General features: G+C 52.0%; 3 protein-coding genes across 4 annotated transcripts; 1 reads left to right on the forward strand and 2 right to left on the reverse strand.

Moving 5' to 3' along the window:
- Positions 1-284: 284 nt before the first annotated feature.
- Positions 285-5,832, forward strand: TrAFT101_001781 (uncharacterized protein). Of its 2 annotated transcripts, XM_066126417.1 has the most exons (3): positions 285-1,309; positions 1,468-4,654; positions 4,720-5,832. In XM_066126417.1, exons 1-3 carry the CDS (start codon positions 1,068-1,070, stop codon positions 4,726-4,728), a joined length of 3,438 nt encoding a protein of 1,145 aa, XP_065982518.1. In that variant the 5' UTR covers positions 285-1,067; the 3' UTR covers positions 4,729-5,832. The 2 variants fall into 2 exon arrangements, with proteins under 2 accessions (XP_065982518.1, XP_024762908.1); XM_024899531.2 differs by having other exon boundaries at positions 1,468-5,832.
- Positions 5,833-6,901: 1,069 nt separating this feature from the next.
- Positions 6,902-11,252, reverse strand: TrAFT101_001782 (uncharacterized protein; the record flags this gene model as incomplete). Its single annotated transcript, XM_066126418.1, has 6 exons — positions 6,902-7,231; positions 7,316-7,523; positions 7,595-8,041; positions 8,170-8,498; positions 8,872-8,968; positions 9,322-11,252. 6 exons carry the CDS (start codon positions 11,250-11,252, stop codon positions 6,902-6,904), a joined length of 3,342 nt encoding a protein of 1,113 aa, XP_065982519.1.
- A 1,526-nt stretch (positions 11,253-12,778) lies between these two features.
- TrAFT101_001783 (uncharacterized protein) lies at positions 12,779-14,347 on the reverse strand (the record flags this gene model as incomplete). Its single annotated transcript, XM_024905185.2, has 4 exons — positions 12,779-12,981; positions 13,053-13,865; positions 13,931-14,119; positions 14,326-14,347. 4 exons carry the CDS (start codon positions 14,345-14,347, stop codon positions 12,779-12,781), a joined length of 1,227 nt encoding a protein of 408 aa, XP_024762912.1.
- Positions 14,348-15,055: the final 708 nt, after the last annotated feature.

The following is a 15,055-nucleotide window of genomic DNA, read 5'->3' on the forward strand; positions in this document are numbered from 1 at the left end:
GTAGGACCTGCAAGGTGGTCTCTTTTTTTTCTTCTTCTTTTTCCTTTGTCCATCAAACTTGCTCAGGCGGTGTATAATCGATGTGATTGTTGCCGGTATCCGCACCCTGGTTAGCGGGTAGTGCCGCACCACTCGCCAAATATTCACGTACCTATCTGACGCTGCCCCAGCATCGCTCAAGTACCACCCCGCAAAGTACCAGGCTACATCGCAGGGCCGCTGCCCGGCGGAGGGAGTGACGAGGCCAGCAGGTACCTCCGGACACCTCAGCGCAACCGCCAATGGCCCCGAGAGCAACCGCCGACCTCGACTTTTCGCAGCTTCTTGCTGCAGACCCCTTGGCTCAACGTCTTTCCCTCCTCCTCCTCCTCCTCCTCCTCTTCCTCATCCTCCACCACCCCTCAATGAGGCCTGTATATTGATCGCGACTTCGTCTTCCCAGTCTCTCGTTCGTGCCTGCGCCTCAGCTCCATCCGAGCAACGCAACCGCGGCGGCAATTCTTCGCTAAAGGCGCCATCCTGGGACGCCGACTTTCCGCCTACGAGCCAGCGGAGTCCCAAGCCTCTGTGCCTGTGTGCGCGTGCCTCCACTCCCCGTTTCTCAACGCTGAAGAGAGGTGTTAGTCCAGTTTTTCTCGCAACATCATCTTGTAATACAGGCTACTGGATCTTCTTTTTCTTTCTTCTTCTGCCATTTCCCCGGCTGCACTCCCTTTTTTCATTTACTTCTTCTTCTTCTTCTTCGTCCATCTTCTCTCTGCTTACAGCATCCTCATTGCCCTTGGCTCTTTGCTCAGCGGAACCACCACGTCATCCTGGCCTTTTTTTTTCCCTTGACCGATTGGCTTTTTCTCTAGAGGCCAAGCTTCGACGAGCATCCACCTGCTCTCCGTCCATCTCATCCAAACTAGACGAGAGGCGTTTCCCACCTCGAGAAAATAATATTTCCTAGTGCATTCTACGAGGACAGAAACAAAAGCAAAAAGAGGGGAAGAAAAGAGAGAGAGAGAAAAAAAATAATTAATTGGTAGCGCCGTATTCCCATGCGGCCACCTGGATAATCGATAATGTCAGCTTCCAGATCCGACCATTTGGCACTCGGCTATTCCTCGCACTCTGCCAGCCAAAACCGCTCCAACTCTCCCTCCGCCACAAACTCTCCAATCGATCCCTTGTCGACCACCGCGAGGTCGGTCTTTGGGCTTCCCGGAAGTATGAATTCGAGTAGCATTATATCTAGCAACACGCGATCCGGGACTGGTTCTCCGTCGCACGAGATGGCGGGCTCCAGCCGGCTGTTTTCGAAAAGGTTCGTGGCACGACGATAGCTCCGCCTCCCCCCCCCAAAACACGAGAAGCAACGCAAAGGGTTTTTTTAAGCTCCAAAGATAAAAAAAAAAAAAAAAAAAAAAACATCCACTGCGACTGTCTATCAGTCAGCTGCTAACAATTATCATTAATGTTTAGGGCTCGCGAGATTCAGGCTCAAGAAGGCGTCCCCGGTTTGCCTCTCAACCCATGGGGCGGGCCACCGACAAGTGGGAATTCGACTCCTCTCCGAGAAAATATCCCCGAGTCGCCCACCGACGGCTTCCCAAACTTTGCCCAGCTGCCCACACCAGAGAGCTTGCCTCCCACCAGGCGTGCTCGAGCGGGCACCGTGCCCTCTCGATTTCCTGGCGGCATTGGTAACGGCCTGCTAGCCATACCTGGGGTTCCTGCCAACAAATCTGCTCGCGTTACACCATCGCAGAGCCCGTTCAACAAATCGCCATCTCCCGGCATTGAACAGCCAGATAACAACAGTAGCAATAACGGTACCTCGACCCTCCTCTCCAGGCTTCGAGCCGGGTCTATGCCACAGCGTAGCCCTTATGCCAACCTGCCAACCTCTGCCTCGCCGTTCGGTCCCTCAATCTTTAGCAGCTGGAATCCGTCGGGTATTGGCCGCGAACGAGCTACTACCCTCGCCAGCATCGCAAGCGTAGGTTCCAACGGTCCCAGCTCGCCCGCTCAGTCTCAATTTTCCAGAGAAGGAGGCGGGGAGTCTGATGTTCATATGCGCACTCTGGACTACCTTGGACTTGCTGAAACTCCTCAACCCCAAAGAGCCCAACTTGCTACTCCTACCTACATATCCAGCTTCGACATGACTCGGCACGCCAGTCGCTTCCGTTCCTACTCTGTCAACAACAAGGACAAATATGCTGACGAGGAAGACGACTATGACGCCGACATCCCTATCGATAGCCAGTATGCAGCGCTGCAGGATCAACTAGCTGCGACGCAGGCGGCTATCCACAACCACAACATGGCAGTCCGCGCCTACGCAACTCAGGCCACGAGACCTCGTGCTCGTACCGCAGGTGTGCTAGATACGCCGGGAAGCCGCTTAGTCGGATCTTACGGCAATAACAATGCCGCTGGCTCTATCCCTCAAGCTGAGATTCGCTTGCAGGAAGAGAAGGAGTATGATGACATCTCCCAGGCAGTTGCTGGCATGAATCTGGGACGATCCAACAGCCGCAACGCGGGCCATCTCAACCCCGAAGAACAAAATCTTGATGGCCCAACCAGCGCTCTTTGGCTAGGCGGCATTCCTACATCCACCACTACCTCTACTCTCGTCGAAATGTTCAAGTCTCACGGACCGATCCTTTCAGCTCGCGTCCTCACACATAAGAACTGTGGATTTGTCAATTTTGAGAGGGTAGAGAGTGCAGTGTCCGCCAAGGCCAGCATGAATGGTAAAGAAATATTCCCTGGCGCTGGACCTATTCGAATCAACTTTGCCAAGCCTCCTTCTGCTTCCAACACTCCAGGACATGATGGAGCATTCCCATCTCCCAGCCCTGATCCCTTTGGCAAAGCTCAAGAGGCCAACAAGGGGGCTTCGGCCACTAGACCCGGAGAAAACTCGTCGGTTGCTGCTGGAGCACTCAACAATGCTACGCCAACCTTGCCTCCTTTGCGCGAAATGACCACGGATATTCTCGACATCGTGGGAGAGTTTGGCGCAACTGACGAAGACAAGGCTCGAATTTCCAAGAGCCTGCAGTCTGCAGTGCAATACAGCGCCTTTTTGGAGGAGATCCCCCCCATTCGCGAACCGACTCACACAAGGGTTCACGATGCCCCTAAGCTGAGAGACATTCGCAAGCGTATCGATAACCAGATGCTTTCTCAGGCAGAGATTGAAAACATTGCTGTGGATATGCTTCCTGAGATTGCCGAGCTTGCGTCTGATTATCTTGGCAACACTGTCGTCCAAAAGCTATTCGACCACTGCTCTGATCAGCTGAGAGATGCTATGCTTGCTGAGATTGCGCCGCATCTAGCTGAGATCGGTATTCACAAGAACGGAACTTGGGCGGCCCAGAAGATCATTGATGTGTGTAAGACACCTAGTCAGCTGTCTCTGATTGTAGAGCACCTTCGACCCTACACCGTCCCACTCTTCTTGGACCAGTATGGCAACTATGTCCTACAAGGCTGCCTCAAGTTTGGCGCCCCTTACAACGACTTCATTTTCGAGACGATGCTTAGTCAAATGTGGGAGATTGCACAAGGTCGTTATGGTGCTCGAGCCATGAGGGCCTGCTTGGAAAGCCACCATTCGACAAAGGACCAGCAGAGAATGCTGGCTGCCGCTATTGCACTGCACAGCGTTCAGCTTGCAACCAATGCAAATGGCGCACTGCTATTGACCTGGCTGCTGGATACTTGCACTTTCCCCAACCGCCGTCACGTTCTCTCGCCGCGACTGATTCCCTATCTGGTGCCCCTGTGCACCCATAAGGTGGCCTATCTCACAGTGCTCAAAGTGATTAACCAGAAGAATGAGATCGAGGCCCGTGATAATATTTTAAAGCGCCTCTTCATCTCTCCTAACGACCAGGTTCTCGAGGCTATCCTGAGCGACCAAGCTTGTGGAGCTACTTTCATCTTCAAGGTTCTTACGACACCCTTCTTTGAGGAAGGTATGCGACTTGAGGTCACGGAGAATGTCAAAAACGTCCTGGTCAGAATCAAGGCACAGGCAAACCAGGGTTACAAGCGACTCATGGATGAGGTCGGCCTCGCAACCCGGACTGCCGGACCAAATCGCGAGACTAGTACCCATGCAGAGCAACGACAAAGGCCGACCTCACGACAGACCAATGGCCAACATGGCCAGCAAGGTGGCCAGTCTAACAAGGGTTTCTACAACGCCAACTCTGGGGCTCCCAATTTTGAGAATCAGCAGCGGGGTGATAATGCCGATGCTGGACCTCCTCCCCCTTTCCCTGCCTTCAACACAAGCATGATGTACAATGGACAGAACGGCCCTATGCCTCCCGCGATGAATATCTCACAGCTACAGTATCAGCAGAGCATGATGAATCGAGGAAACCCGCAGATGAATTACCCATACCCGCCAATGCAGCCTGGATTTGGCGGCTACGGCAACGCTGGTCAGCCGATCGATCAGTACCGCCAGCAGAATATGCCGAATGGAAGCCCAATGCAGCCTCCAGCTGGTGGCCAGCCACCTTATGCTCCGCCCCCCGGCTTCGGCATGGTTGGTGGATATGGCTATGGCGGAAACATGGGAGGTGTACCCAACAATATGGGTTATATGCCGCAAGAGCAAGTCAACGGTAGACGCGGTCGCGTACGTCCCTCATCTTCCAACAACCGACAAGGCCGTAATAATTACTAACATACCTCACTTCTCAGAGAAAGTAAATTTTCTTTGACTGATAAATTCATGGCGGCGTTGTACGACTATAAGTCTGCAACCAATGTGTGTATGCCTTTGTATTGCAGCTGGCCGGTCAGCTGAGGCAAGATTTCTTTTTTCATCTGCCGCGCGCGGAGTTTGGTAAAAAATTTGAAATTTGATATAGAGGCCCTAGGCAACAGTGCTCGCCTCCAGCGGGCTCTGGTCTAGGCAAAATACTGGCTAAGGATATCTGCCTCCCTAGGATGCAGGGGTTAATGTTTCTGCGTCGAGGATTTCTCATTACAACCACTACGAATCATTCCTCTGTTTAGACCTAATAGCAGCGTGTGCTGGGCTGGTCTCCCATATTCAAGCCGCAGCATATAAAGAGACAGACAGAGGCATATACAATGTTTTGTTCTTTCCTTCAACTATCATGTTTGGACGGTCGCGGATATGAATCGACTATTTATGCTGGAAAAGAAAAATCGGAATCAAAATTTGCGGGAAGCGCGCTGTCAGATTATTCGATTTCTCCTGATGTCTAATGTGATTACATTTTTCGTTTCATTGCCTCTTCTTCTTTCTTATTTATCTCCTCTTTCGTCCCTCCTCCCCCGTTTTTTCTTCTTCGTTTCTTTCAATGTATCAATCACGCGATTGTTATGTCTTCTTGACTTTTTAACGAGATTCAACAAATATCTTCTCTCTCTCTCTCTCTTTCTATTTACCCCCTTAAGAACAAAACCTGGAGGTTGTTGTTCACTTTCAGACTTTTTATGCTTTGTTTCCTTTTTTTCTAGCTTGATAGGACTTGTTTTATAATGTCTTGTTCGAACAAGGTTGGATGAAGAGCGAAAAGCAAAAAGCGGCGATAGATTGAGATAGCAAGAAGGAACGTGTGAATCAAACCCTTTTTAGCTCACTTTGTGTGAATGGAAAGGGGGCTGAGCGTTTGAAGAGATGTGATGCGAGAGTTGAGATGAGTAGCTTTTATGTTTCTTTTTCATTTTATCTGCGTTTGCGGTGGCTTACTTCAAGCTAAAGATGAAAGATTTTAACGGCTGAAATGAAGAGAGTTGTATATTATGATCAAGCAATAAAAAGTATTTTTTTTTCTTTCTCCACTATGAACTGAACATCTAATACTGAACTGAAAATCTAATGATGAATCTAATGATGAACTGAAACACGGATAGTAAAGTAAAAAAAAAAATCAGATTGTGACATGGCGCCGTTTATAGGCGTACGAGAAGATTGCTAAATAGTGTCCCGCTCACAGTATTGGCAAACTAGGCCATCACCGTATGCTTTCTTCATCAAACTACTGGGCATTACGGATGGCAACGCAGTTAAGGCTTTAATATATATATGATACAACTGCAATGCCATTATTACTAGAAGTCTGCAGCTATCTCTCATCTCTCATCTCCCCTCTCGCCCTCCCCCCCTCCCTCCTATCTCCTCTCACAAAGCCCCATCGTACTTTTTTTAGTCCTCCCCTCTCTGATCTTCAGTCTCAGCCCATCTTCAGCTAATATTTCCCTCACGAGGGGACACACATTGCATGCTATGCCCTTTGTTTGCTCTCCAAGTCACACAGTACATATATATGTATGTATATATAATACCGAAGAGAAAATAATTAGGAATAAATAAAAAGTCACCTTCCAGCTCGCCATGGATATAAAAATTTGCAGTCTTGGTTCCATTTCTTTTCTTCCAGCTCTCGCATCAAATGCCGAAAAGAAAACGTCGCGAAAAGAGAAAAGAAAAAAAAAAAAAAAAGTGCCAAAGTCATACCAAAGTCAAAGCCAGACTGCTGCAGACGGTTGAGGGAAAAGCAAAAGTCATATATTCTGCAAAAATGTTCAATTATACCCTCCCAACTCCTGGATTCATCTTGCTTCTTCTCAGAAACAGAGGGAAATAAACTAAGAAAAAAAAAATGTGATAAAAAACACTGCGTAAAAAGGGCCCCTCCAATTAATCGGAGCCGTGAGCACCGACCATTGGGGCTCATCTGCAAGTTGGAAAATTCCAATTCTTCTATGGCAAAAGGAGATAAAAAGGGCGATGGGATTTTGTCGTAGTCAAGCAGTCGTAACAGTCTATCGATGCCGCAATTCGGCCAGCCTCTCTGAAAGCAAATCTGCAGGGATAAAGGGAAAGGGAGTCGCGATTTTTTCTTCGAGATTAATCGAGCTCCATGGTAACCTCTCCGTGGTCCACGGTCGAGGGTGGAGTGGGTTCGGTAACGGGGGCCAATGGCTCCGTCTTTTCTGGAAATGTGTCCACGTCGGAAGTGTCGGTGACAGGTGAGCCTCTGTCGTTGGTCTTGTGGGTGACTGAGGTGGGCGGCGGGGCTTCATCGCCTAATAGATGGCGAATCCTATCTCCCATAGCGTTCATTTGTGCCAGCATAGCACGAAGACCCATCTTATCTGCTTGAACAAGGTGACCAGATGCTATGTTGTCCGCATTGGCTTTCGCCATAAGAGCCAGGACATTATCATCGGCAGTGTACTGTACAGAGTTAGTGACATGTATAATCAGTATGGGCAGGCGAGAGTGCAGGTCTGTGCGGTAGGGCCCTGCGGAGGTACTCACTAAAAGAGCAGCTGTAAGCTGGTCGATATTCTCGGACCGACTCTGCTTGAGACCCAAGAGGTTCAGAGACGCTTGCATCTCGTTTACTTTACGGTCATAAGCAGAACCAGCAAGCACACCGCCTGAATCGGCCATAGGTAGGCCTGCATACGGCATCCATCGCATTTCATCATGGCGAGGACCGTATCCTGCACCGCGGCGTCTCAACCTTGAGGAAAGTCGGGATGTTAATAAGGCAAAAATGCATTACATGGGTTTGAGAAGCGAGCTGGTACTTACTGCTCGATAAAGTCAAGGACGACTCCCTTGGCTTGTAGCCTGTACGTTTTGCCAAAAGAGTCGGGATCCCGCCAGCCTGACTTTTCAGGTTCCTCGAGCTCATCACCCCAATCAAGTTCGATGTGGCCGTTGTTGTTGTTGCCGCGGCTGAAGGCAGGTGAAATGACTTGACCGCCTTTAAGTTTACGGAAGCGATGCGCTGGCGCCAGAGGAGGCACGTCTCCTAACACATCATCGACGTGTGCTGGGCATCGCCAAGTCTTCAAGACGGGGGGCATAGCCAATGGTGGATCGAGACAGTCAATGTGCCAATGAAAGGGGCAGGCGCTGCAAGGGATTATGGCTCGAATCTCAGTGGCTGGCTTCTGACACGCGTGGCAGATCACTGCCTCCCCATCTTCCCTTTGTTTAAAGAAGTCTGGCAGCTCATCATAGCCAGCACGCTTCCTAAAAGGAGATATAGAGTTAGCTATCCATATGGTGAAAAGAAGAGAGGTAGCGGTCTCAAGTCGCGCCGCTCGACCCAGAAATGACGTGAAGTTAAGACTGGGCGGCTAGGCAGATTGAACACTTACTTTGTTCTGTTATTCGTCACTTCTTCGTAGTCACCGTCAGCCCCTGCCTTAACACCCTCGAAACGAGTCTGTGTCTTTTTGGGGAGGCTAAAGGCACGGGGAATGCTCTTCTCCAGAGCGATGAGAGCGCTCGCGAATACACCTTTATAGACGGGCACACGAGAGGGGTAGCGCCGAAAGCTGCATTCATTGCAATACCATTCGTCTGGGAGATGGTCAGACTGCACCATGTCCACACACTCAAAGTGGAACGAGCGTGGGCAGCCATCACAGCAGACGACATCGCCGGTGTTACCACATGCAGAGCAGTATTCATCGTTGTCGGATCCCTAGGATATCCACCCTTGTCAGCACAGTTTCCCCCCCATCGTCGTATTACACGTTGCATCATCCCCCAAATCCAGGCAGCGTGCGCGGACCAAAACCGCAGCCACTAAAATTTGCCTGGTTGGAGATCCTTGCCCCCCCATGTTGTGTGGCACCCAGGTCAAGAAACCCATACGGCGGCTTGTGGTCCAAAACAAGGAAAGGAATGACAGTGCGAGAAAAAAAATTGTGCGTGCAGCAGACAAAAGTAGAAGCCTCCTTCGAGACTGTTCATTTCCACGCCCAGGGTTGAGCACAAGAGCGTAGATTTGCATCACCTAAAAAGGCCACGTCCCGTCCACAAAAACACAAAGGATGAAAATCTCAATCACATACCTGATCTCTTGGCGCACCATTGCTGGTTGTTGCTGACGGTGTCTCGCCAGTTGAGCGAGGAACGCCAGCAGCAGTACCGCCCTTCTTCTTCATTGGCCTGTGATGAAATTTTTTTTTAGCAAGGGCAGTTTGGTGGTGGTGAGTTCAGAAAGTGTCTCAAAGATAGTAAAATGATGATGAGAGTGATGAAGAGTCATTACTCGTAATGAAGTATGATAATTGAAGAAGTGATGGTGGTTTTCCATTCATAAGGCTGGAAAAGCTCTCATAGCATGGATGACGCAAATGTAGCGCTTCACAACAGACAGCACTACTCATTGCATCCCGTCCTTTCTTCATACTCTCTCAGACAAGAGAAGAAGGTTATGGGTTTAGGCAGATTGAAGCAAGTGTTGAAAGGGATAGGAAAGGGATGGAAAAGTGATGGGGAAAACCAAGGGTGAAACTCACGACAACTTGATGCGAAGACCTGTTCTCGGTTTCTTTGTCGGCCGCAGCGCAGTTGGCGTAACAGCACGCGATCCAACAGTTGAACTACCTTCATTGAATGAAAAAGCCAAGGGTGATGAGACGGCAATATCGACGTCGTCATTGACATTGTTGCTGCTCGGCCTCTTGCTGGCTGATCGCGTAGCTCGCGTGCTAACGGGGGCCACCAAAGACTGCCGCGATCTTCTCGTCCTCCTAGCAGGAGTCACCTCGCGCTCATCATCATCACCATTCCGTACTGAACTTTCCCGTGCAGTATAGGCGTTGGTAGCCTTTTGAGCATCGCGACGCCGAGTCCAAAACAGGTCGTCACCATCTGCAGGCATTTGAGCCTTGGCAGCGTTGCCGCCGTCCTTGGGACAAACCGACTTGCTGTTGCCTGTAGATTTGCTGAGCAACAACTCAGAGCCGGAGACCCTGCCAGGCATACTGGCATCGGTCGCGGATGTGTGGGTGCGGCTCGGATGTGTGGGAGAAGTTGGCTCCGAGGAGTTGGACACGGGCTGCTTGTCGGAGGCGAGAGATTTGCGGCGGGCGCTGGTGATTGGCCGAGATTTTGGCGCATCATGGGACGACTGGGACCGGTCCCCCGTAGTCGACGCAGCAGCAATCACAGTGTCAGCGACCGTGGCACCACCACCGCTGCCACGGCTACCGCTAGCAGACTGATCGTGCGCAGATTTGTTTGATTTGGCTGCTTTCGCAGTGGTATGCTGGAGGCTGGGGCTGAGGCTGTGGACGCTTGCTTCTGGCGATGAGAGGCTCATAGCTGAGGACAGGGATGACTCGCTAGAGCCCGAGTCCCGTCGATTACGCCTGCGCGACGGCGTTCGCACGCTGTCGCCGTGCGACTTGCTCCCGTTGGCCATCTTCTTGCTGTGCGGAGTGTCGTTGGCATGAGAAGTCTTGCTTCTTTTGGCGGCTCGCACCTCGCCCTTGTCGTGGTCGGCATGATGAAGCAGGAGCCGGGCATATGGAGCAGCCTTGGGCTTATGCGGAGTGAATCTGCTGTTCGTAGAAGGGGGCACGAAGTAGTAACAGCCTTGGTCATCCTTTTTTCCTTCGCGCTTCTTGACTTCAATTAGGCGAGCGAATTCATCCATCGTCTCGGCATCAGCCCTTTGCTTGAACACATCCTCAATCATGGCCACAAACTCAGAGTCGCCGCTTCGTTCATCGTAGAGTGACCTTAGAGCCCAAGCTGTAGGATAACGGTAGTGCATGAGCGCTTCATCAACGGCGGCTTCGACCACCTTGTCTGCAAACTCTGCATCCTCGGGCTCCCGCCGGTGCGCACGTTTCGGAGTAGTCGCCACTGGCTTAGGCTTTGGCGGAGTAATGACAACAGTCGTAACATTTTTGCCCTCGCTGGCGCTGGCGTTCTGCCGTGCCTGCTTGGCAGGTAGCGACACGCGCCGCGATGGTCGCCGACGCGCAGCTCCCTTGGGATCGTATTCCTCATCTTCAGCATCCTTGGCGGCCTGTCCCCTCCTGTGCGATGGCGCTGACGCGGGAGGAGGCGGTGTTGTGGGAGCGGGGGGAGACGTCGCCCTCGGTTTGGTCCTATGCGCCGTCTGGTCGTCCTGGTGGTTTGCGGCATGCGACGATCCTGATGGCCTGAGAATGATTTTCCGAACTGGTTGATGTCCCGGTCCGGCCTCGCCGCCCGTCTTCTTGGGCTTGGGCAGCGTCCCCAGCGGCGCCATGGTCTCCAGCACGCCATATCTCATCAATCCCGCCTCCTCGAAGCTTGCCTTGCTCTGGACGGACGGCTCCAGCCACCGCTGCATAAACGTTTTGGATCCATCATTGGCTGCAGAGCTCTTGGCCTCCAGCGACCGCGACGGGCTTGAGAAGCGCGACCGCGACGCCCTCGTGTTGGAGGAAATCATGGTGTTGGGCCTGGCGAGTCGAGTTACTGGTTGCCCCCAGCCCTGGCCGCGGGACGGGCAACGCTCCTCTCGAGAGTCTAAGGGAAAAAGGGACGGGTCAGCCGCTGGAGTCTGGCAAACTGTGGGAGAAGGGAGATGCGCAAGAAACAAAAAATGTACTTCTCACGGCAGCAGCAGCGGCATCAACTGTCCACGCTCGATGCTCGGTTTTTCTCTTTTTTCCGCCGTCCGGACGCGTGGGCTTGGGATGAAGGAAGGGTTGGCAGTGGGTGCAGGTTCTGGATGAGTTTCGGAGGAGGCGGCCAGGCTGTTGGACAAGGGGGGCGACCCAGTGGCACGTCCAAGGTTCAACACTTTCCCTCCACCACCGATTCAGAGTTCCGCCGTAAGGCCAGCAGGCAAACTCGAGGAAAAAAATTTATCGCCTCGCCATGGGGATGCTGGCACGGATCGCATGGATTTGCAATGAGGCAGAGGCGGTCTGGGCTGCCTTGGCATTCCGTATGGCTTTTGATGCTGCTCACTTCCTCCTTTCAGCCTGCCCAGGTAGACTCAGACGCTGGCTGATACCAGCAACGCCTCTTTGTTCTCATCACTCTATGCTACTCTCATCTCTACTACGGCTCTCTCATTTATGTCTTTGTCGCTATCTATTATTATTAATTTTTCCCCGCTCTCTGCTCACCAACTCCATTTCGCCCTCTATTCGTTTTCCCATGTTGAAACTCCCTGGACCACTCAATTTCAAACCTCAAGCCACGGGTCTGGGTATTGGCATGGGCATGCCTGCATCAGTTACAAGAGGGCATCTGCTACGTGTAAGCCCTTTTTGCGATATTTCCCCCCTACCTAGGCACCCGCTGCCGCCAGCCTCGCCTGTTGCCTCTGTATGACGAGCAAAGACAGCGTCAAATACAGCCTGGCTGGCTTCCTTGTGTCCGAGTCCTGCCATGGCCTTTTATTCCCGCTCGGCTCTCGAAAGAGGATGAGCAGCAATGATGCCCAATTATATCGCTTCGAATCGAGGCGGGCCTATGAAAAACCATGCTCTGTGCTGCTTGCATAATTAATCTCCATGTTGCCTTTTTGGATGTTTCCTTTATCTTATCTTTTTTTCCTCCTCATTTCTTTCTTACCTATCTTCTGGGGGAAACAACGTCACTTTCTGTTACACCACCTTCAGCTCTAAGCAACCGCCGTCATCGTCCTCCACATCTTTCTGCGGCCAAGTAGACATACACGTAGCAAACCGTAGCAGCAAAAGTTTGCCTCGAGATGAGTTTGCGTTTGATGCTGGTTATACTGCCTCGCTTCACTAGATCCGTAAGCTCCCTCAATCACAGCATATCTCATCACTAGATAGATTGCACTTGCAGAAAATCGGCGCCTTGGCTTTCACAAATCGCGAAGCCAATAATTTTGTTCTTCTTTTCTTTTCTTGTCGAGTGGATTTTCTGCCTAAATATCAACTAGGCTGTGTCCCACTCCCGGGCGGGCCCTTTACATAAATCTTTGTTTCCGACACTTTACTCTGCATCAGCCTCCTCGGCAGTTCCATCAGCCTTCGTCTTCTTCTTGTTCTTGGGCTTCTTCTTTCCGGTATTCCTGGCCAGGGGCTGCTCGAGGATTTTCAGAATCTCCTCATCGGTGATCTTCTTGTCAGTCTGGTACTTGCTCAGGTCGAGCTCAGGGGGGCCGCCCAGTTTGGTGATGCCGTTCTTGGTGATGGCTGGCGTGCTCACAGGTTAGTTCATCTGCATCTAGACTCACACGTTCTTGCACCGTGACAATTGAACTTACCAAAGGTTGTGAGGAGTCTGGCGACAGGGGAATTGTCCTTGTCACCAACCATCTCGTACTGGCGGAAAACGTTGTTTCGCACACACTCGACAACACCAGACTTGGCGTCACGCTCATCATCCAACTGTCTCAAGCTGAAGGGGAAGGTGCCAAACTTCTTCTGCACTTCGGAGAGAATCTTTCGGGAGGTGGGACGCTTCAGCTGGTAAGTCTGGGTGGTTCGGCGGTGGAGAGTTGCCCGGTGGTCCAAGGTCTTGACCTTTCCAGAGCCCAAGCTCACACCGGTCTCAACGCCCCAGACCTCGCCCACTTCGGGGACACCATCGCCCTTGGTTCCCTCAGCGGGGGCAACAACGATCTTCTTGGATCCTTCGATCTCGTTGCGGGCAAATAACCAAGAAGTGGTGCTCTCTACCAGCTTGCAGTCGTAGGCTTCGCACACCTTCTCCAACAGGCTGCTGATCTTGGACTGGGTGGGGGCCTTCTGGGAAGCGGCCTTGGCCTTCTCTTCGTCGGTGCCCTGGGCGAGGAGACCGGGAGGGATCATCAAGCGGAGGAGAAGCTCATTGGCATAGTGGGTGGCGAGGATCAAATCAGCGTCGCGTCCGGTAACGGGCTCAGCCGCCTTCTCCTTGGAGGTGGCGAGGACAGTGTTGCAGACAATTGATCCAAATCCGTCAATCTGAGCTCCGAGCTGGATCTTGATGGCCTCTCCCTCCTTGATCTCGATTGAAGCCTCGCTCTCATCAGTGGTGAGGGGAGTGTAGGGGGTCACGTAAGACGAGGGAGAAACAGTGGTCGGGTGAGAGAAACCTTTTGTTGTACGTGATCAGCCACGATGCCGCAGAACAGAGGCTGCAAATATGCATGATACTAACCCTTGACAATTTTCTTTCCACGGTAGACCTTGGCAAGCTCCTCTTCGAGCAGCTTGTCACCCTGCTGGCAGACATCGACAATCTTTGCGCCAGGCACGCAGAGCTCAGACACGGCGGCCAGGACCTTTTCGGAGATCTGGGCAGCGGTCTTATACTTGGTGAGAGTATCCGGGTTGTTGAGGGTGTAGTCTGCGCCATACTATTAGTCTCGGTTCCCCTTGTCGGCCGCGAGGGAGCTTGGGGATTGTGGTCGTGTGCGGCTGCTATGATGATGGCATTTGAGGCGAGAGAGCTTGCTGCTCGGCTTGGCGGGGTACCCAGATGGAGGGCGGGGAGCTTAATTGCGAGGCACAGCACACAAATACAGTGCGCACAATGGGCGTCAGAGTACATACCGATCTCCTTTGTCTCCGACATGGTGGGCAATTGATGGAGCTCGAAAGCGATTCTTGGGGTGTTTTTGGCTGGTGCAGATGTCAGAGCAAGCTTAAGACTCGCTCCGTCGCAAAAAATAGCAGGGAAAGAGTTGGCAAGCGAAAGCTGTGGTGTGCGCAAAATTGGGACCTCCCGATGGGGGCTTTTGGAGGGGTTTATCCGGTCGTCGACGGGGCCAGTACGGGGCTTTGCATGCCAGTGCAGTCATACGGAAGCACTAGCTGTGCTCTGGATTCAGCTGTCAAGGCGCAATACGAAGGGCCAGGGCGAACGTTCAGGCTACTCGCTTCTGCCGAGCTCGACGATTGGGCGAACCATGTGCCGGAGTGGGTTCGTCTTCGCTTTGGCTCTGGCTCTTGGCTTTGGCTTTACGGTGGTTCTGACGCACATATTTTATGCGCCAGCAGCCAGGCAAACAGCGCCGCAAGCAGACAGGAGCTTCCACTTATCTAGTCTCTATCGGCATACGCATGTATGTACCCATTCGTCTCTTCTATGTTAGATTCCGGATTCCTATGGTGGGAAGTTGTTGCTTGGGATGGTTACTTGTACATCAAACATGCCGTGGCCAAACACGCAGCAATGCCGCATAGACGGAGCCGAGGCGCAAAAGTGTGTTACATCACTTGACAGCCCATGTTAGGGCATAAGACGAGATGCACGTCACCAGCTCCTCATAGCGCCTCTGCT

Source organism: Trichoderma asperellum, chromosome 1, assembly GCF_020647865.1.
Source record: "Trichoderma asperellum chromosome 1, complete sequence".
Classification (NCBI taxonomy): domain Eukaryota; kingdom Fungi; phylum Ascomycota; class Sordariomycetes; order Hypocreales; family Hypocreaceae; genus Trichoderma; species Trichoderma asperellum.

What these genes read in the sequence shown, in the direction of transcription:
- TrAFT101_001781 (XM_024899531.2), top strand. Translation starts at nt 1,068, where the DNA reads ATGTCAGCTTCCAGATCCGACCATTTGGCACTCGGCTATTCCTCGCAC. An exon ending in AGCCGGCTGTTTTCGAAAAG is followed by an intron (nt 1,310 to 1,467) that starts GTTCGTGGCACG and finishes ATTAATGTTTAG; the next exon opens with GGCTCGCGAGATTCAGGCTC.